The sequence below is a fragment of the Carettochelys insculpta genome, chromosome 23, assembly GCF_033958435.1.
Source record: "Carettochelys insculpta isolate YL-2023 chromosome 23, ASM3395843v1, whole genome shotgun sequence".
Taxonomy (NCBI): domain Eukaryota; kingdom Metazoa; phylum Chordata; order Testudines; family Carettochelyidae; genus Carettochelys; species Carettochelys insculpta.
Genome location: NC_134159.1, coordinates 9,013,676 through 9,034,415, shown reverse-complemented (window position 1 = coordinate 9,034,415; position 20,740 = coordinate 9,013,676). Strand labels below are relative to the sequence as shown.

The 20,740-nt window shown below is 49.6% G+C and overlaps 1 protein-coding gene across 4 annotated transcripts in view; it reads right to left on the bottom strand.

Moving 5' to 3' along the window:
* Positions 1–817: 817 nt before the first annotated feature.
* PLOD1 (procollagen-lysine,2-oxoglutarate 5-dioxygenase 1) overlaps positions 818–20,740 on the bottom strand; it is a 30,514-nt gene continuing 10,591 nt past the window's right edge. Inside the window, exons 2-19 of one of the 4 annotated variants that reach the window (XM_074975623.1) lie at positions 17,134–17,225; positions 16,330–16,469; positions 14,826–14,989; positions 14,208–14,320; positions 12,762–12,825; positions 10,761–10,858; positions 10,060–10,161; positions 9,771–9,902; positions 9,221–9,342; positions 8,382–8,486; positions 7,306–7,431; positions 6,444–6,585; positions 5,492–5,605; positions 5,038–5,135; positions 4,419–4,523; positions 4,062–4,203; positions 3,465–3,590; positions 818–2,894 (exon numbers count right to left, since the gene is read on the bottom strand). In XM_074975623.1, the coding sequence (XP_074831724.1) occupies positions 2,739–2,894; positions 3,465–3,590; positions 4,062–4,203; positions 4,419–4,523; positions 5,038–5,135; positions 5,492–5,605; positions 6,444–6,585; positions 7,306–7,431; positions 8,382–8,486; positions 9,221–9,342; positions 9,771–9,902; positions 10,060–10,161; positions 10,761–10,858; positions 12,762–12,825; positions 14,208–14,320; positions 14,826–14,989; positions 16,330–16,469; positions 17,134–17,225 (2,141 nt within the window). In that variant the 3' untranslated portion in view covers positions 818–2,738. The other 3 variants (XM_074975624.1, XM_074975625.1, XM_074975626.1) reach the window with 3 other exon arrangements.

The window sequence follows — 20,740 nt, the reverse complement described above, 5'->3', positions numbered from 1 at the left end:
TCTAATAATTTTAAAAAGCATCTGGGTTGGCAGATATTACAGCTCATCAGCCTCGTGGCACATGAACACCTCATGCGCATGAATGTATACATTACAAATATCCACGTGCCACAGAGAAGAATAGTTATTGTGCCTTCTTGCCCCATTTGTCATACAGCCAAGACACTAATCCTGGGTTTCATCAAAGGTCACATAGCAAAGCCATAACTTGAATCCAGACTATCCATCCTGATCCCTCATTGAGATGAAAGATAAATTATCATGTGAAGACCAAATCTCAACCATAGTAGGGCCACCACTTTTCACCATCTACTCCAATGGTTCTCAACCAGGGGTCCAGAGCCCTCTGCAGGCCAAAAAGAAGTTTCAGGAAAGCTTCCAAGCAGGGCAAAAGTTAGACTTCCTGAAGTTCATGACAGAAAGCTGAACCCCCAATGTGTCAGTTGAAGCCTAGGGCTCTGAGCTCAGCTACCTGGGGCTGAAGTTGAAGCATGAGTAACTTAGCTGGGGCTACCCTGTGGCACGGACCCCCAGAAAACTGTTCTGCTTGCTACCCCCAAAAGCCAGCCCTGGCTTTTACATGTAGAAAAAAAAAGTGCTGTGGCATTGGTCTTGGTGCTTTTATAGCAGTGGTGGGCAGCAGAGCCGCAGAAAGAAAAATGTTGAGAACCCCGTATCTACTTGACCACTTACTGTAGACAACTTGGTAGATCCGCAGTATAATGGGGCCACGTGCTCTGCCATCAATTATATAAAGCCTATCTCTCCCATACAATTTAAATATACATATTAAAGAATCAAGTTATTGCACACATCATTTTGTTAAGTTTTAGTGTAAAACTCAATGTTTAAAACTATACATCTTTTGTACCACGAGACCACCTTATTGATTCCAGTCAATTCCTTGGGCAGAGGAAAAAAACAAGAAATAAGTGTATAATCTGTTGAATAAATACATACAACTCTTCTACTTCTTGTCACTACTGTCTGGCCTGCACCAGCCATTCATCTGGTGACACTGAGCAATTCACTTGATTCAGATTCTCATTAAAAATACATACAAAGTTTGTTCTTTTTAGCTGATTGTCGGTGCATGGATTTCTCTCTCTTCTCTGCAGACGTGTTTGTGAACATGCATGCACAGGAGCCCAGAAAGGAAAATGTCAGTGGTCCCTTTCTTCTGTTCTAGATTTGCTAATTAAAGTTGTCTGTCAAAACACACACCTACCTTCCCTAGCAATGGAGCAATTCTGTCCATCTTTTTATAACTGCCTGGGATCAGAGGCAGTAGGCTCCTCTACCTGGCAGTTTAAAACAGAAGGCAGAGTTGCTCTAGAAACCCATAATGAATTTGCTTTTCAAAATAATTTTATGGTGCAAATGTAGTACTCAAGCAACTTCCTAGTTTGGCAGACCAAATGACTAAAGACTTCTGTTTCATAATTACAATAGAAACAGCATGGGTTGTGGCAGTACATGCTTCCCCCATGTTGCTCAAGAAGCATGCCTCAATCAAGATCCTTTGTTATGTAAGTTCTTATAAAGGGCTCATCCCTGTAGAATCTTAGTGCCTTCCAATAAGGCATTAACCAACATAACTAACGCCCATCCCATGTTTGTTCTCTCATCTTCAAGGGAGACGTGTGCAGTACAGTGTTTTGTTTTGGAATTTCTTTTCATAATGATCAGTAATAATCACCTTTAGGGCTGAGAGAATCGAGTCTCCATGGCCCATTCAGTCTAGATACAAGGGACCAGTCAGTGTCAAGCATAAAATGGACAGCTATGAAATAGACTGAGAGCACCAAGCACGTTTCAAAGGGGCCACTGAACACCTATCAGAGGGTAACAACTTTTGAGCAATCCTAATATGGGATTGATTTGAACTTGTAACAAAGAGATGAAAGGCTCTAATACTAACCCTCTGAACTAGTTAATTCTCCACAGCCTCCTCTTTCTAAGCCCCTTAACACACACTCACAGACACATGCAAAGTTTGGGTGGGTGGGCACATTCCCTTGCAGCTGCAGCAAGATAAGTTCGGGAAGACATCTTTCACCTTGTCTAATCACAGAAATCAAGTATCAGCCAATCATTCTTTGGCTAATAGGATCCATGGGAGCAATCATGATTGCTGTTTTTAACAAGACAATGCACGTCCAAGTAAATTCACACTGGTATGGTGAAGATGAACCTCAGGCTGGGCCAGCTGAGTTTCATCCAATGTGACAGCTGTTAAGACTTCACTCCCTGATCCTGGGACCAGTTCCCTGATCCCACTCATGTTTGGAGCAGTGTCTTAAAATGTTTCCCTACAGTCCATTGCTCTGTAAGATGTACAGAGAGACAGGCTTGCTGCTCCATGGTGATGGGGACTGTGGGGAGGGGAAAGCAGAGACACCCCTCCCCAAGCAGCTGGGTTTTCAGTCCAAGTAAGTAGTCTGGTAAGCCACGGCAGACAGCAAAGAGGTAAATGGCACTTCCAAGCACAGATGAGGATCAGTATCAGAAACAAAGGCACAAAGGATCTCTTTCCATATTCTAGAATTATGCTCCCACTTACTATCTGCAATGCTAGAGGAGGTGATCTTCCAATAGGGGAGTCAACCATCATTAAAAAACAACCAATATCCATATAATGTTGATGGACACCTGGGAGACTCAGCAGCGTTCCCTACTCCCACTCACAGTCAGCAGTGAGTGATAGTGGGAAAAGGTCCTTCTCGTGAAGCCTGGCTCTATGGGTCCAGGAAGGACACTGCAATGTAACGGGTCCCTTTGGTGGTTGGCAGGCCCTCGTGATAATGGGTCAGGCGTCCGGGGTGCATCAGGGTCCAGCCCTTCCGAGGAGCTCGAACGGAGCAGTTGTACCGCAGAAACCGGCAGCCTCCTCCCTGTGTGAAACAAAACGCAACAGGCATCAGCCCAGTTCCAGTAGAGATGGGATCTCTCTATTATCACACTAGTCTCCTGACTTCTCTTACAGTGAGTTGGTGGAACTCGTGACCACCCATCTGTCTCACTGGAAAATCCTGAAATTGAACTCCGCTCACTGATTGCAGTCCTTTGGCATTAGGTGCCAGAGAGGGAGGAGGAAGGGTTTCAGATGTCTGGAATGAGCTGGAAGATCTTCTGGGTACAGGAAAAACATCTCAGTAGGTTGTCAACAGTGTTCCCGAGAAGTTGGGCAGCCACCCAGGAGACATTCAGGTGCCTCCCAGATGATTAACAGAGCATCCACAGCCACAGCCAGAACCATGTGTTTCTATTGGTGGTGCACATCCACACATGCCTTGGTGCACATAAAATTATTCTGCTCATGGATGGAAAAAATTAGAGGGAACACTGGTTGTCGACACTCTCAACCAGACAGCATCCATGGCAATGGGGTCTGGGCTGTCTGGTTGGGAGAGCTGGCCATTCTAGACCCTAGTTTGGCGTGGCAGACTTCCAGAATCACTTACCTCGTAATCTATCCCCACCCGATTCAGGGCAATGTTGAGGGTGAAGGTGGAAGCATCATGGTGGGGAACTAAGGCCGGCTGCTCATCAGGTTTGTAACGGACAACAAAGGCCAGCTCAAACTGCGTCTGCAGGAGAGAACACAGACAGAGACAGACAGTGCTACAGCACCCAGAGGGCATTCAGCTCTATAGGATGGTGTGAATATTACTGTAATGGGGTAAAATACCCCTTAAATAAAGGAGAAGGATCATGGTAATTAAGGGGCAAGTTCCTATTAGGAAATGTGGCACCAATCTTGATTATGTGCCCCAGGGTAATTTCCTCCATTATGGCAAAAACAAACCTGCATAGGGGGTGGAGGGTTGGGGTGCCACATTCCCAGCAGTGCTGAGGGTCTGCTGTCCTCAGCCCCACCCCTTCTGGGGATTCAGAGCCAGAGCCCTCCTCCACGTTGTCCAGGGACCCCCCCAGGCTGTCAGCTTCACTGGGCACATGCTTTGGTACAGAACACCAGTGGTATTGCCCTTCCATGGCCACAAACATGGAAGGGGCTAAAAGCTCTCAAACCCCACAGACCAAGAGTATTTGATGCCTACCTTTGTATAGTATCCTGGGTACAATTTCTCTGTGATGGGTGCAATATAGTCCAGAAGAAACTTGTACCATTCTCCCTCATAGCCAATTTGGTTCATATGGATGTCAATGGTTGGGACATTTTCATAACCCCCTAGCACCCTGCTGTCCTGGAACAGAACCACAAAACATACCAGGGACAAACATCTTAGACTGTACGTATAAAAGCCCATCTGCGAATGGAAACCAGGAGTTCTGACTCCAATGCTCTGCATTAACCATAGGATTAAAACTCCCTCCTGCAGCAGGCAACAGCTATCGCCAAGGACCCAGTGAAAGTGGTGTGAGCTGTAGTTTTGGAAGCTCTAACTTTTCCTTACCTTGTTATCTCCCGTGGACCACTGGCCAAAGTTCTCCATTTCCTCCACCAACTCGTCACAGGCATCGTCAGTGAATATAGGGAACCAGTACACATCAGGACAGGGCTGGAAAGACAGAACAGATGAAAATTCAGGGGGATCTCCAAAAGTTACATGGGGAAAGGAGGTTCCTCAATTTTGCATGACTAAGCACCACGGGGGTGTTTGTTTCAGTTTTATAAGGGGATGGGTGGGTCGTCTTAAAAAAAAAAACAAAACAAAAAAGAATGTGTTACATAATTTATGAACAGTCCCTAAGCCAGACAAGAGAAAAGCAAAGTCAAATGGAGGGAGAGAAAGTTTACTGAATTAAACAGGGAGATAGAGTTGCACTCCCTTGAAAAAGACCTAAAATGTTAAAAGGCTGAATCCTGCCTTCAGATTCACAGGCCTTGCTCCCAGTAAAATTAAGAGACCTAGAAAGGTGCCTCTAAAGCAGGGATTTGTTCCTAAGAATACTTTTAAATACTGACAAATTGCATTCTCTTTGGATCTGAAGTTCTTTTAGGCAGCCCTGTCTCTCCTGGAAACTCCCTATTTCTGAAAGGCTGAAACAAAACGACTGACGCGCTGTTCTCACCTCCGCGGAGAGACACGAGCAGTCTTTCTTACCATCTCCACCAGTTTCCCTTTCAGAGCTAGTGTGTAGTTTTCATGGATGTACTTTTCTTTCCAGTCCTGTGGTTAGAAAAAGACAAGCAACGCGGTCACTTCTGTGGCACATGGCTAAGGATGTGGTATTAGGCCATGCCCTAGTACCACATTCTCTCTTCCTGCGGAGAGGGGAAGCGAAGCATCAAACAGTTGTTCACAGCAATTTCTCAGCTTTGAAGTTCCCGGGCCCAGAGGAGTTTGAATGAAATGCCTCGCCCCAGGTGCTGAAGTGATGTGCCTCGGGAATGCCATCAGAGGGATATCACACCCACAAACTTGTACATTCCCCTTACAGACACAACCAGCAGCAGCATATCTCAAAGGGGGGCTGGGGACACATCGCACAGTGACAAGCCTGCTCAGCCCACAGGACACCTCACCTCAGGGTTGCTAAAAATCTGCCAGAGATCGTTGTGGAGATGAGTTGTCTGATAATTCTCCAGAGAGAGTATGTGGCCAAACTGGTGCTGGTTCGTCACAAACATGAAGACCCCCTGCAGAATGAAGGGAAACCCTCAGGTTGCAAATATCCACTGCAGCAGCTTGTTCCCAGTGGCTGTGGCTCTGTTCCCTTGGCCCACCCACCTCCCTCTCTAATCTTCGCATTTGGCATGCCCTCCCCAATGGACTTTACCATTAAATCCAGACCCACCCTGGATGCAGAGACTTCTAAACAGCCGCAGTGAGGGCCAGAGAGAGGCAGAACCTCTAGCTCAGGGGTGCGCGAAATTTCACAAGGGGGCACTGCATGAACAGCTGCTGGGCCTCTGGCTCAACCATCTCATTAAAAACATTGAAATATGCTCCTGTTTTTATGCATGTGCATTCACATTTACACACCGATTAATAACGTTGTTGCAGCCTACAGACTTGTTTTCTTCTACCTGCAGAAAGAGGGGTTTTCTTCCTATGAATGTAACCGAAACGTCCGTCGGTTTGGATTACCTTAGACAGCTCGGCAGGACCCTGCTAACTGCAGGGACAAAAAGTGGGGCCCAATGGAAAAAGTTTGTTCACTCCTGCTCTATCTGATGAAATGCACATTGACAGAAGCAGAATAAAATCGCTCACTAAGGATCACTCTGCCTTTGGCTACATGCATGTAGCTTCCACTAAAGCTGCACGAAGGGATCCTAGGCTCTCGCTAAGTGAGTTCCTGTTTCTCAGAGCATAATGAGAGACTCCCGTCCAGACTACCCATGCCTTGGAGAGAGCATATAAGATCAGCTGATGCCACTTTATTTCTTTCCACCCAGCCACGCACAGCTATTATGGGTGTCCTGGAAACTGCCCACAGAGTTCTTTTGTCTCCACATTTGCCCCTGCACTGACCTGATCCCGGACATTATGGCAGAAAGCCATGTCTGCATCAAGTTTGCTGCTGTGGAAGAGGTCTCCCTGCTTGAGCTGGGATCTTAGGGCACTGCCTTTTATGAGATAGACACTGGAAATGTAGGGTACGTTCCAAATCCCACTGCAAAATGGGGGAGAGAGATTTAGACATGAACTAGTACCAGGGTAGAGTTTACAGGATCAGGCCCTAAGGGCTAGATTTAATTGTGAACATACTGCGGGAGGGGAGAAAAGACAACAGTGCTGTTCTTATCAGCGTCTTCTGTCACCGAGTTTAAAGGGTCAGATTCAAACTGCAAAGCAACTAAACACAATGTCTTACACAAACCCAGAGAGGAGCCATTTAGGAACACAAGTTCCAGTAATCAGCTCTTCAACTTCCCTCGTATCTCCCACCCAAGCAGCACACAGCCCTTTGGAAACACCAGTTAAAGAAGAATCGCAACCCTTGCCTCCCACCACACAATGTGGGATCGTTCAGCACCACAGTATCTGCTCTTAGCAGATGAGAAAACAAGGCAAAAGGACAGCTCGGCTGATGTGGCCATTTTGTGAATTAGTGACATGGCTGGACACAAAACTGACTCCAAGCCCCCAGCTCTGGTCAGCAGACCGTGCTCCCTCTATTGCATAAGGCACCTGGAGGACAGGCATATACAGTAGCTCCTGCCCGAAAGGAGAGGCTTCCTTCCTTCTTTACAAATAGCGAAGCCCTGCTACTCTTGATCCAATTGGCTTTAGACTGATTTTGGGGTGATATGCTCTCTTTTCCTTGACAGTGCATTTAGCAAGCCTTATAATTAGGGAAATCTGACAGGCAAGGGCCCCTCACAATACTCACACTCTCCGCCCTTGAACAATATCCACGTAATCCTCTGACCGGGCATAGTACCCATCAGGACCCAGCGCACCCCAGAAATTTGACCATAGCTTCCCGTGCCGGCTCACCAGTGGGGCAATTACCAGCCTGCGGGCATAAGAGGGAGAGAAGGTTGGAGGGCAGGATGCTGCCCAGGGAGGAAAGGGGAAAGATCCCAACAAGTGCTTAGGAGTCCAGTTCTCTCTTCACTTACAAAGCTGCAACCCCCACTGAAACCTCTGTTTCGAAGTGAGGGCAAACTTGGGCCCTAAGCTTGTATCTAAATGCTCTACTAGCTGGAGACAGAGGAAAATCTTTTTTCTTCCATGGGGAGGAATCATTTGAGGACCACGACTTGTTTCTCTACGGTGCATCCAGTTCCATAAAACTCAAACCCAACTAAATCGCTGAGCCAGAAACAGACATAACCAAAAACAGGTTCTGTTCAACAGGCAGCCATAATGTTTGGAAGCTTCTGATCAGCAACGTGCCTGCAAAGCTCCCTGTATCAAATGCTCAGCGGATGAAAGTCTGTGCAGCATCACTGAAATCAATGGAGCTATCGCACTTTACACCAGTCAAGCATCTGGCTTCTTGGATCCAACACTCGTGATCTCTAGGGAAGGGGAAGAAAGAACTCAGACTCAGAACCTGGAAAGAGATCCAGATTTCCGAGTGAATCCTCCCTTCATAATGAGCTGAACCAAAACCTGAAGCTGAACGTACTGCCTGGGATGTTTGAAACGCAAATCCAAATCGAGACCTCCAGCCTGGGGCTTGAGCACAGGTCTGGTTTGGAAAACAAATGGCTCTGATTCTGGCCTCTCTCTTCCCAATAATGTAGCTTCTGCTCCTAAGAGATAAAAGTAAAACTAGGGGTGGAGTCCACCCAGGGCCTCACTGCATCTGAATCTAATTGTCCTGGGAGGGGATAGGAGGTGTTGGATAAACAGCTCCAGTTTGGCTTCTCAGGCCCCTACACATTTCCCAGCAGAGAAGCCACTGCCCGTCTATGTTCCTGACTGGACACCTGCCCAGCCAAGGTTGCTCAGACTCACTTGTTCTGTTCAATCAGGATCCGCAGAACCTTCGAGTTCTTCAGAACCACTTCGGCATCCAGGCTGAAGTAATAGTCGCAGTCAGGATCCTGTCTGCACAGATCTCTGCAGCCAGAAAGCCCAGGTCAGAGCGGGAGCAGAAACAGGGCAGCAGGGGTATCATAACGCTGTGGCCAGATGGGGGCTTCTCTTATAGGATGAGGGTGTTTATTCCTTTACAGTCTGGGTGTAGAGACCCTGACTGGTGTGAGTAGGGGGAAGAGGGTTAAAACCTCTTACCACGGCAAAAGAGCAGCAGGTGCAAGGGGGCCTAGCTCAGGGGACGATGTTTTCTCCATCAGGAAGGTGCACAAGGAGGGACTGCGCAACATAAAAATGGCCACACTAGGTCAGACCAAAGGTCCATACAGCCCAGTATCCTGTCTGCTGAGAGTGGCCAGTGCCAGGTGCCTCAGGGAGAGTGAACTGGACAGGTAATGATCTCTCTCCTGCCACCCATCTTCAGCCTCTGACAAATAGAAGCTAAGGACACCACTCCTTACCCATCCTGGCTAATAGCCATTAATGGACCTAACCTCCGTGAATTTATCTCGCTCCTTTTCAAACCCTCTTACACTCCTAGCCTTCACAGCCTCCTCTGGCGAGGAGTTCCACAGGCTCACTGTGCACTGTGTGAAGAAGAACTTCCTTGTATTTGTTTTAAACCTGCTGCCCATTAATTCCACTTGGTGTCCTCTAGTTCTTATATTATGGGAACAAGGAAATAATTTTTCCTTGTTCACTTTCTCCACCCCACTCATGATTACAGTTTCGCTTTTCACCCCGGCCTTTTCACCTACACGCCCATGTTCCGCGCTTCGGCATTCTCCACATGATTTTCTGGCCCAATCACTTTGACTGTGTGATATTCTTTGCTGTGCTCCTTCACAAACGTGTCCACCTGGGACTGGTGATGTTGCTCCTGCACAAAGAGGGAAATGACACAGAATGAAGAGCAGGTTACGTAAGTGTCACATCAGCTGCCTGGCCTCGGCTATGACAAGGCTCACCACCTGTCCAGCTCCGGTAATGACACAGGAAATGAGCTACGCCTACCCTCAATTCCACATCTGTGTGGCTGGAGGTAACTGATGCAAAGGCTTCTCGGCAAACAAAACGGGTTGTTTCTGACTTCCAGGTCCTGGCAGTCTGAGGACGTTGCAAAGACTTCTGGGATACGGCAGGAGGCAATGCCATCTCTCACATGATAACACAAGTTGGGTGAGGTAATATTTGTTATTGTTGGTCCAATTAAAGATAGGACCTCATCCACATTGTGCCTCTACTTTCCTGGAACCCATACAACTACAACTACACTGCATAAGACAGTCCAAGGCGGCTGTGACTTACATGATTGTGAATGAAGAGCTGAGTGCATTTCTTTGGGTACTGGAGGTTCTGAAGCCGCAGGAAGAACTGGGAGAGAAAGGGAGTGGGCTGCTCAATGAAAATTCCAATCAGAACCAATGGCAACGTATCATCCTGCGTGCGACAAGAGAGTGAGATGCATGAGGGCAGCTCTCCAGCTCCAGCAACCCAGCCACACCCTCCCCATCTGCAGGGTAACCCATGAACACGATGGAGGAGTTCTCTTGTTAGCACCAGACCTCTGCCACTCTAAGTGCACATCAGCCCTTACCTTGAACCCTGTGAGACTTCTCAGGCCTTCATCACACACAGTGCAGCCTGTCTCAAATGTCCAGACCCGAGGAATGTAGTTTCCCAGGTAGTTCAGCTGCAGCTGCAAAGGGAAACCCCTCAAGGGCTTAGTTATAAGGCAGAAGAGAACCTCACCCCAGCCTTTGATATTCACTCAGGTTCCAGCACCACCCATAGCTCCCTTCTCTCCCTGGTAGAACGGGGGTAGAAAAAGAAGCAAGTCTGAAATCTACTTTCCCACGGTTGAGGACACTGATGTGCTGGGAAAATGCACAGGCTTAAGAGCACAGGTCAGTCTCCACATCATGGCCAGTCCTTGGCATCTAGGTGCTGAGACTGGCAAGCAGGGGTTACTGTGATGTAGATGGCTGTCAACTAGGAATTGGACTGATACTACCAGGTGCACGCCGGCCAGTTATTCCGTAGGTAAGGATGCTGTCAGTCACTGCTGATCTCAGCCTTGATTTGACTCAGTGATTGAGAAGCAAAGAGTTCCATGTCTTGCTGCCACGGCAGTGGAACATCCAGCCCACCACCACCCGTCACACACACCAATGAATTTAGGGAGAAGGGCACATGACTTCCCAGCTTTCCTTGGGCAAGAGCTTCACCCCCTCAAGCCTAAAGAGGCTAATTGTCTTGGTTTCACTCCCAACCTTCTCTTTTGAGGCTCCTGCTTACCTTGGTGGGTCCATTGCCATGAATCAGGACTGGGAGGGTGTCATACACCACGTTTCTTGCTCTCACTCGTGCATTTTCAAACTTCAGAACCACCTCATCTAGGAATCACAGCACAGCAGCGTTACCTGCCGGATGCCTTGGTCGCAATTTGGAAACACATGGCCCCAGTCATCCCACACATGGGGGAGTGGCGCTGGAGAACCAACTACCAGTATTTGTGAGGCACAGACAATCCATAGAGGGAGAGGAATCTTTTATGGTGGCCCAAAGCGGTAGAATTTGGAGTGATGAGGCAGAACTTAAGAAAGGATCGGTGGAGGAGCTGGAGAGAGAAGTCTAGTAACTGTAGGGCAGTCTCCCAAGGGTTCCCAAGGTTAGTTCCGGCACAAAAGCCAGTCACCCTCTGTATCAAGGGCTCTCACCCCTGCAATGCTCTGTGGTGGCCCAGTGCAGTGGTGTCATGGTATTTCTGCCTCACTTTCCCCAAGTGAGGGTTTTAGTAAGTCTACTGACATTTGTATCATGAACAGTGCCCCTTCAGGGGTCTAGACTGTTTACCACCCCGCAAGGCAGAACACCACACAAAAATGCAGACCCCTCAGCGTCTCTAGCTGGAGGAAGGAGGGCCTGAGTCAACTCACTCTCTCAACTCTCAGTGACATCCAAAGCCCTTTATCACCAGGCCGTCAAGGCCTGGAATCCTGTTCTGGTGTGCTTCTAGCTCTAGCAGAGGAAGAGTCCCTTTTCCTGGGTCAAGATCTCCCCACAAGGCCAAACCGCAAAGACCCTTCCTCAGGACATCATATAATTCCTCCAGTCTAGGGTTCCTGCTGTAGCTGGTGGACTCTTTCATGGGAGCCCGGCTTCTCTGAGATCTGGCCTTCACAGGCCACTCTCCCATCAGCAGCATTCTCCCTGGCTTTCCTTGGCCAGTGATGCCCCCTCATCAGGTTCTGCTCCCAAAGAAGCCTTCCAGGCAGGCACTTCTCTTCCTGCACTCTAGGAAATCTTCTCCTCCCTTGGGGACCCTGTTCATCGTGTCCTGGGAGGAAGAGCTCCTTCAGGCTTGCCTTGTACTAGAAAGGTAAGTCACTTGCAGATACGCAGTTCTAGCTACAGCAATTAACATACCTGGCCATCCTCACTAAGGAAGGTCAATGGGAGAGTTTCTCCCATCATCCTCCCTATTGCAAGGAGTACAGGGGTTGACTGCCAACCCCTGATAGGTTGATTTTGCGCATCTCCACCAGGTGTCTGAAATCAAACCCTGGAAGATCGACCCCGAGCGGGTCAATCTTCCAGGTAACGTAGATGTAGCCTAACCTAATTGGCTGGCCCTCCGTTAACTCAATGTGTTATCTCATCCCGGCTGACCCTACACTGCCTCAGTCCCCCATCAGGCTGGGCTCCTGACCCCTACAGAAGACCAGCCACCCTCAGGTTCCCACCTATCCAGGTATGAATGGGACCCCAAAATCCCCCAGCTAACTAAAGAAGGAGAGGGAGCTCATATAAAATACATACACATATTTCTCCACTCCAGGAGAACAAGTCGGTAAAACTTCTGAAAGGGGGAATAACCAACAGGCTAAAGCACACTCCAGATGGGTCTCATCAGCTCCCCACCTTTCCTGCCATTCAAGCAAATGTCCTTGGTAGGCTGGCGGCCCTGGGCCGTGCCCACATGCCAGGTGGGGATGCATGTTGCTACCTCCCTTCCAGTTTTCACCCCCACCTCTCCAGGTAGTTTAATTTGATATGGGTGGAAATCAAAGCAGAGAGCAGGTGTGGTAGAGAACTCTCGAACTGCAGTCCCAAATGTGGAGCTGGCATTGCATCAGGCTGGGGATCTACAGGGATAGCAAATCAGTTCCAGGGGTCTGGGCAGAGGCTTTTAACAGAAACCAGCTCTGGGGAAGGATTCTGCAATTTAATCAATACTGTGAGGCTACTTCCAGCTGCTCTGCACTCTCCATAGAGAAATGGGCCTGCATGCCTCACCTAACGCTCCGTTCAGGTTCTGGAAGATCCGGCATCTCTGATCCAGAGTGATGTTGATACTTTCCTTTAAAAGAATGAAATAAAGAACCTCATTTAGAACACCCAGAGGCATACACTAGTCAAACAGATGGGTCACACCAGGCCTTCCAGCCCTCTTCTTGCCCCTCCATTCATTGCAGAAAACATTATACCCAGCTTCTCAGACCCTCCCTGGATTTGTTCTACTCTCCTTCACAGAGGTCCAGGTCCTTAGCTGCTATAAAATCAGTTTCACACCATTAATTTCAACCCTCTAGGAGCCTGGAACTTGTTCCCTCCCATCATCTACCAAGGGCTTCATCTCTGCTCCTTCACCCAGTCTCACCACTGCTAGTGCAAGAGGCCTCTCTAGCCTATGGTCTGAGATGAATAGGATGAAGTTTAATAAGGGGGTAGGAGGTAGGGTACATATGTAGGCAGGGGGCACCAATGCGGGGAGTTCAGGAGCAGACTGGAGATGAGGGGGTCTGGGCAGGAGGAAGGGTGCAGGAACTTAGCTGGGGTTGATCCTGCTTGAAGCTGACTGGACTGGACGGCCTCCTGAGGTGCCTTACAGCCCTTGGATTCTATGATTCTATGAATGGGCAGAGGGTGGGTGTCTAAGCAGGAGGGGGAGCAGAAGCAGCACAGGAATGTGGGGAGGGGGTTCTGGGTGGGAGGAGAGGGCGGGAGCAGACACACAATTCCCCATGCTGCCACCCCTCCCCAGGCGAGGGAAACAGCCCTGGTAGAGAAAAGCCTGTTTAGGGAGCTCTTTCTCCCGCCATTGCTATGACTGGCTGGAATTCTGGCCAATCACAGTGGTGGGGGAAGCTCTCTCCAGGAAGTGCTAAGCTGGATCTGGCCACAGCTTGCCTGATAAAAACCACAAGGCTCAGGGCTCCCCCCAGCCCCACAGGCTGGATGCTGAGGAGGGGAGCTCCAAGTCTTGGAATTTGCACCCATACAGGCCACAGTCTGGATAAAGACTACCGTCCAGGTTTCCCCGCCCCTCCTTTAAAACCAAAAATTGCGACAATGGTAGAGAGGACGTGTCTACAAGGATGCACATCTGCATGACGAAAATGGGTAACTGTACACATCGGTGAATGTTTACATGTGTCACTATCAGTGCAATCATTAGTTGGACAAGAAAAAAGCACCCAGGGTGACATCTGAAGAAGAAGGACAAGGGAAAACACAGGGGAAAAACTGCTGGGGCCATAGGCTCCTAAGTGGTCATCCTCCTTTGCAGACAGCTGGGATGCTGCAGGGGGGTTGGCTGCGCTCCACACATGCAAGTCTGGATGATGCAGAAATGGTAAAAATGAGAAACATGCTGCACATCCTGGAAAGGGCCCAGGAACCACTGGCACTGGTCAGATAGGGCACCCAACCCCTCCTAGCCTCCATCGCCTAGGAAAATACCCTTTTTTCTGGGTCCAAGAAGATACTGGTGTAAAATTGCTGGTCGCTATCACTGTCAAGTCCCTTCCAGTCCTCCACGAGCTTGTTTAGGTGAGGAGCATAACCTATGAAACCTGTGAGAACAAGGCAAAAGATGAAGACAGACAGTGTCTCGATCCAGCCTGCCTGGAAAGGAACATTCTCAGGGACTCATGCAAAGGGACAATGTCTCAGTCCTCTCCCCATGGGGGCATATACACAGCCTGAGTCCCTGGCCCTGCAACGCAGCACAGACACACAGTTTAAATCGCTACTTATACACTCTACCCTGCCTTGGATCATCACTGGGGACAGAAACCGTAATCTTTAGCACCCAAAGCAGACACCTGTAATATGACCTAAGGAGTAGCTCACCTAGCTCAGAGTAAGTTGGAGGTTCTTATCCTCCCCATGAGCTGCCACCAGTGGAGGAAGCCGTATCTGCAAGCACCCAGGCTACATGCTGTGAATGTGTGCACACACAGCCTCAGCTACCTCCTCGTTGCCTGGCACCAACCCCATCACCACCATTCACACATCTGCTCCAAAACTCCAACCTCCTCAAAACACAGTGCTGGGAGAGGCTGACCTGGCTCTTACCTCCAGAACCCAGGAAGCGTTTCCCATCTCGCACCGGAGGGTACTTGGCTTCCAGCCTCCGGTCAGGGTAGATGAAGGTCTCTGCTGAGAAAACCACCTTGCTCTTGGCCTGTTTGAACTTCTTCAGCAGCTCTGCAGGGCCCGAGGCAAAGAGCACATCATAGCTACAGGAAGGGCAGAGAACAGACAGGAATGGCGTCCAGGGAACAGTGTGAGAAACAGAAGATGGGCAAGGAATCCCATTCTCTTAACCATGCGCAAGAGCATTACAATCCCTGCAGTCATGGACCTGGGTTCCTTTGACTACTGTTCCATCCATGTGCAGAATAAAATTTATGTGCACTGAGGCATGAGCAGATGTACACCACCAATAAAGCACATGCTGCCAGCTTGTGGGTACTGTGGGCGCTCTGCTAATCAGCTGGGTGGCACCTGAATCTCTCCTGGGTGGCCGCCCAAATGCTCAGCTTACAGGGAACACTGGTCACGACAGGCATCAGAAAGGTACAATAATAGCCCTATGGAATCGCCACCACTGGAGGCTCTAAGAACAGGTTGGACAAATTCTGGTCAGGGATGCTCTAGGTTTACTTTGCTCTGCCTCAGTGCAGTAGACTGGACTTGGGACTTCTCTAGGTCCCTTCCCATCCCACTTTTAGATGGTTTTGAATACAGTATTTGTTCGAAACTCACCTACTGTGGGTGAAGAAAATGCTCAGCTTACAAGTGGATTGTTCCATATATCCCTCACAATCAGGAGAGTTACTTCTACAGAGCTTCCCCTGCATGTCCTTGGTGCCTGCAGCAGTCACTAGTATCCCAGACACGTCCACTGTGGGCACTGGGACTCTAACCCTGGCATCTGTCTTTTCCCTCTTATTTCTCCACACAGTAGATCAGCTCTTAGCTCTCAAGCTGCCGCTCACCTGGCTAGCTGTGCCGTCTCACCAGCAGACAGTTCAACTGTGAACCGCCAAACCAGAATGGCAGACAAGTCCAATGATCCTTGGGGACCAAATTCAGCCTGGCATAAGCAGGTGTAATTCTATTAACCTTACACAGGAGTTATATTTGGCCCACTGCACTCAGAGCTTCCCAGCTGGCACAGACGCATTTAACATTAGCAGGCCGGTTGGAGCAGGGAATCCCAGCAGACAGAGACACATCCTCCCAAACAATCTCCCTCAGGGTTAGGTTAACTACCCAATGTTAAGAACCTGCCTCACAGCTCAACGCATGGCATGGGTGGTGGGTAATGTAGGCCAGGGAAGGCACTGCCATCCCAAAACTGCCTATATTCCCCACTCCCCAGCAAAGCTGGGGCCACGGTGTGGCAGCCCCAGCTCTAGAGGTGGCCAGGAGCACGTGGCTCCATAGGGGGCGAGGCCTCAGGGGGCAGAAGGGCAGAGTCTTGGGTGGAAGGGGAGGGGCTGGAGCTTGCTTTCCCCAGCTGGACCTCACGGGCCGCCTGTGAGCCGCAGCAAATCCCTTTGGCCCTGTTTACCTTTCTGTGAAGAGGATGATCAAGTCTTCCTTATCTTCGTGCTGCTTCAAAGCTGACTTCAAAAGCCGGACCTTCTGCCCCCCTCCAGCTGCCTTCTTGTCGTCATCTTCCCCGTGCCACTCCTCATCCAGCCCCAGCACCTAAAGGGTTACCGGATATCATTTAACAAAATGGTTCCCACCCCACAGGCCAGGGCTTGTTCCCCGGCTTGAGTCACTGCAAGGAATGGAACAGGAGGGCCGGCTGCCAGAGGAATTCACAGCAACTTCACTGCTAGCCTCAGGTGCTGGGGATGGAGGAGCTGTCACACCCACCCTGGCCTCACCCACTGCAGCTCACAGTGGGCAAGGGCATAAGGACTCAGGTTCTAGTGGACACATGACCACCGCTCTGCCATTCTCTGCCCCAGAGCGTCACCACGAGCAATGGTGCAGGAGAGCGGGTGGCCAACTGCTTTCATGGGTGTGTCTCTGCTGAATCCCTGGGGGAATGATCAGGGATAGGGGGCTGGTTTTGGAGGCACCGCGCCGTGATGCTGCGTCACGGACGCGTGGCTTGACGCAGCCGTTGAAGCTTTTGGATGAAAACCAAGTGTTGTGGGGGTCCCTGGGGAGCAGCTCCTGAGGGTCTCCCGTCAGGCCACCTATAGCAGTGAGACAGGATTGCTTTGTGTCCTCTCCTCTCTCAGCCAGAGCTGTCCCAGGGTGAGCCATCTATGACCCCTGCATGGACATACCCACCCCCCTCAGGATAACTGTCTCAGCCTTCTTCTTTCACTGCCCCCCAGAGGCTGTGGAGCTTCACCTGCACTTTGTAGTTGAAGAACTGGGCTGATCTTTTGAAGCGTTTGAATCCCTCGGTCTCCTTGGTGGCCACAGTAAGAACCAGCAGGTTTTCTGGAGGCAGGAGAAAGCACAAGGTAAAGAGAGAGGCACCATCCATATCAGTTGCACAGTTTACCATTCCACCTTCCAAGAGAAGCCTCATGATTAGAAACAGGGTCAGCGCTGGGGACTGACAGCCTCCAGTCCCCGACTGCCTTCAGATACGCTGGGGGAAGTTGAGGCACGGAGAGCACAGCTACACTGCAGCTGGGAGCAAGCCTCACCCACTCTATCAGGAGTCCAGCTAGCATACAGAAAATAGCAGGGTGAGTACTGAGGCCCAGTCTCTGACTCCCAAGGCTTGAGAGCCCAGCTGCTACCTCCACACCGCTAGTGTTAGCTCAAACCTGTCTACCCAGGCTAGGAGGCTCACTCCCAGCTGCAGTGTAAACATGCACCCAGAGAGGGTAAGTGACTTTCCCAAGGCTATATGGCAAGCTAGCCAGATGCACTGAAAGTCCTGATGTCACCACTAACCACCTGCTCTGACTGCCTCTACACAGCCTCTGCTTTCCATTGCAGCCACAGTCCTATGAAACACAGACAAAAGGAACATCTAACTTGACTAGAGGGTGAAATGTTTGCAACTGCAAAGGCACGCTTCATTGCGGACTCTCAGCACCTAAGTTTGGACCCAATTCTACATGTGCTACTCAAACCATTTCAATGTGGGTGCTGGGCTTCTGTCCCTGGGAAAGGATGAGTACAAAGTTCCAGTCAGGAGTTGATTCACAGCCTGGTGGAAGGTGGGCTGCAGGCCAGCAATGGTGGAAAACCATTCTGGAGGTGGGACATAGCAACTCAGTCTGTCCTCCCACCTCCCCCAGCACTGAGTGGCTGTAGCAGCCAGGTAGCAGAGCCCAGTAAATGAGCGGGGCCAGTCAGAGACAGAGCACAGCTAAGGAGCCTTATGCTACTACTAGCGAAACCAGTACAGCTACATTGCCTTTACACTGGTACATCGCAGGTCAGAATCTGGCCCTGCATGTAAAAGTGTGAGACTTACAAAACTACCTTTTCACTGCACAGCTTATGAGACATACACAGAGAATACAACCAACGTTCCCTCTAATCTTCTCCATCCCTGTGCCGATTTTTTCCTTCCACGTACAGAATAATTTTATGTGCACTGAAGCATGTCTGAATGTGCACCACCAAATGAAAGAAAACCTGGCTGCGGGTGCTCTGCTAACCAGCTGGGTGGCATCTGAATCTCCCCTTTGAACTGCTGCACAAGCACACGGCTTACAGGGAATACTGAATACAACTTATAGAGGGTTTCTCTGATAGGATAGAAGCCTCATGTGGCTCATACAGAGTTCAAAGAAAATTAAACAAGATAAAAAAAACAACACTGCCAGACAATGAAAGTGTTGAAAATCATCCACTTGGATTAAGTGCTCCCCTGCACCATGCAGCTCCCAGTGAGCATTTAGGCCACCGTGAGGAAAAGGGGAATTTGGCCAGGTAGCTGTTATTGTTCTCTTGGAAGCTCCTCTGATTTTCTACTGGATTCTGGAGCTGCATTCCAGATGTCTACTATTTATAATGTGGATTTATTCTGTCACAGCCTCCGTCCAACATTCTCTCCTGACTGCTCTGGATCTTTTCGTTTGCAATTTCTTAAAGTACGAGGCCAAATTCTGAAGTATTTTTTTCGGCTCGGCCTTAGGCAGACAACTCCCACTGACTTTGATAAGAGGTTTGTCTAAGCAAAAATGGAGTGAGAACTGTAGGACTGGACCCATGATTTCTTTGATGGAACTGAATGCCCCCTTTTTCTAGCAGGTTTTCATGTTAACACTTTCTGGGAGATAGGAATGTGCATGGCTCCTGGCAGCAGCGTTTGAACAGGGTCCTTGGCCATGTGAATGGAATGCTGGAAATTTCCAAGAATAAACAATTGCACTGGAGGAGCATTTTGTTGGATGTAGCTGGCTTATCCAGTGACACTGAAGGAGTAAATTTCCCAATGGATGTGCCAGATGTGCGTCTCCAATGCAGCTGGATAAAATTCCTGGGTGCACAGAGCCCAACATGTCCAGCTGCATGTGTCACGGCGTGTGGGGGCTCCAGGCCTTGCACCCCATCTGCAGTCAGGAGTGACTCTCACTCAGCAGGTAGAACAGAAGGTCTGTCAGTTGACAGGGACACAGTTCAGTACCGATGTGTCACTACAGCAACCAGGAACAGTCAGTCCAATCCATTTTGGGGAGAGGAAGCCCCAAGGGGGCTCCCAAGACAGGGCCTGGATCCCCCCTTTGTCTCTCTCCCCCAGCCAGGCTAACTGCCTTCCAACTCCCAGGTCCAGTTCAAACTGGCCAAGCCCCACCCACCCCTTCTGTCCTGCTTCCCAGGGATCAAAGGTGTCACCTGTGAGCTCATATTGCCACTATGCACTGGTGCTGTCTCGTGAAACGTAGGGAAAATGCAGGGAACTACAGGGCACCAGATAATCCCCGGGGGATAAAATCCCCAAACCCCTGCCCCCAACTTCATCACAGCATGGGATATGCATGATCTCTGGATGGAACTGGCAGACCACTGAGCACAAACATGGTGAAGGACTGATACGTATAGGAATTATCTGCCAGAACCACTTGAGTACGGCTGAAACTACAGTACAGTTGAAGAAAGCGATCTGACACAGGGATAGCGAGTGAAGTCAGAGATAAGTCTGAGAGAGAAGAGGTTTTACATGACATCCTTTATAATTATCAGAGCAATATGAAGAGAGCTCACAGGTCAAGAAGAGACTATCAAGCTGGATTTATGTATACAAGTTGGACCTCCCTGGTTCGGCACCCATGGCTCCTGACTGGTCCCAAACAAGGGAGTTTGCTGGACAAGGAGAGGTCACTTCTGGCCCCTCTGCTGCCAGCTTCCTAGCTGGGCTCCCTACCTGGCTGCCAGCCCCATCTCCCAGGCTCTGCTCCTGGCCACTGACCCCAGTGCCAGCCCCAGCTACAGGGTCCACTCCTGACCCCAGCCAGGATGCCAGCCTGGTTCTGCTCCTGGCTGCCAATCTTCCTAGCACTGGCCGTCCCAGCTTGACTTCACTTTTGGCTGCCACCAGACTCCCAGGCAGCTTCCCCACTCCCAGCCACCAGGGCTTTCTGGTCTGGCAACATCTGTCATCCTGCCAGCCCAGAGAGGTGCAACCCATATTTTGTCAGTGACGAGGACAGGGAGACAATATCCTTTATTGAACCACCTTCTGTTGGTGAAAAAGACAGTGTTTCAAGCCCACTTAAGGCTTGGGCTATTTGTTAGGCATTCAGGTACTGTGATGATGAGCATGAACCCAACAGATGGACAGACAGAGTGACAAAGCTATAAAAGAATTTGAATGATGCTTTAGCACAGTTATTTAACCAGGCTAGATGGGACCTCAATTATACTCCTGCCCTTTCTGTTCTGACCAGCCAGAAGATGTAAACAGCTCAGGAAAGTATGCACTTCCCCAGGGAATATGCTAAAGCCAGCAAATTCCCCAGCTAGCCAACAGCTTTATGGCTATGGTCCGA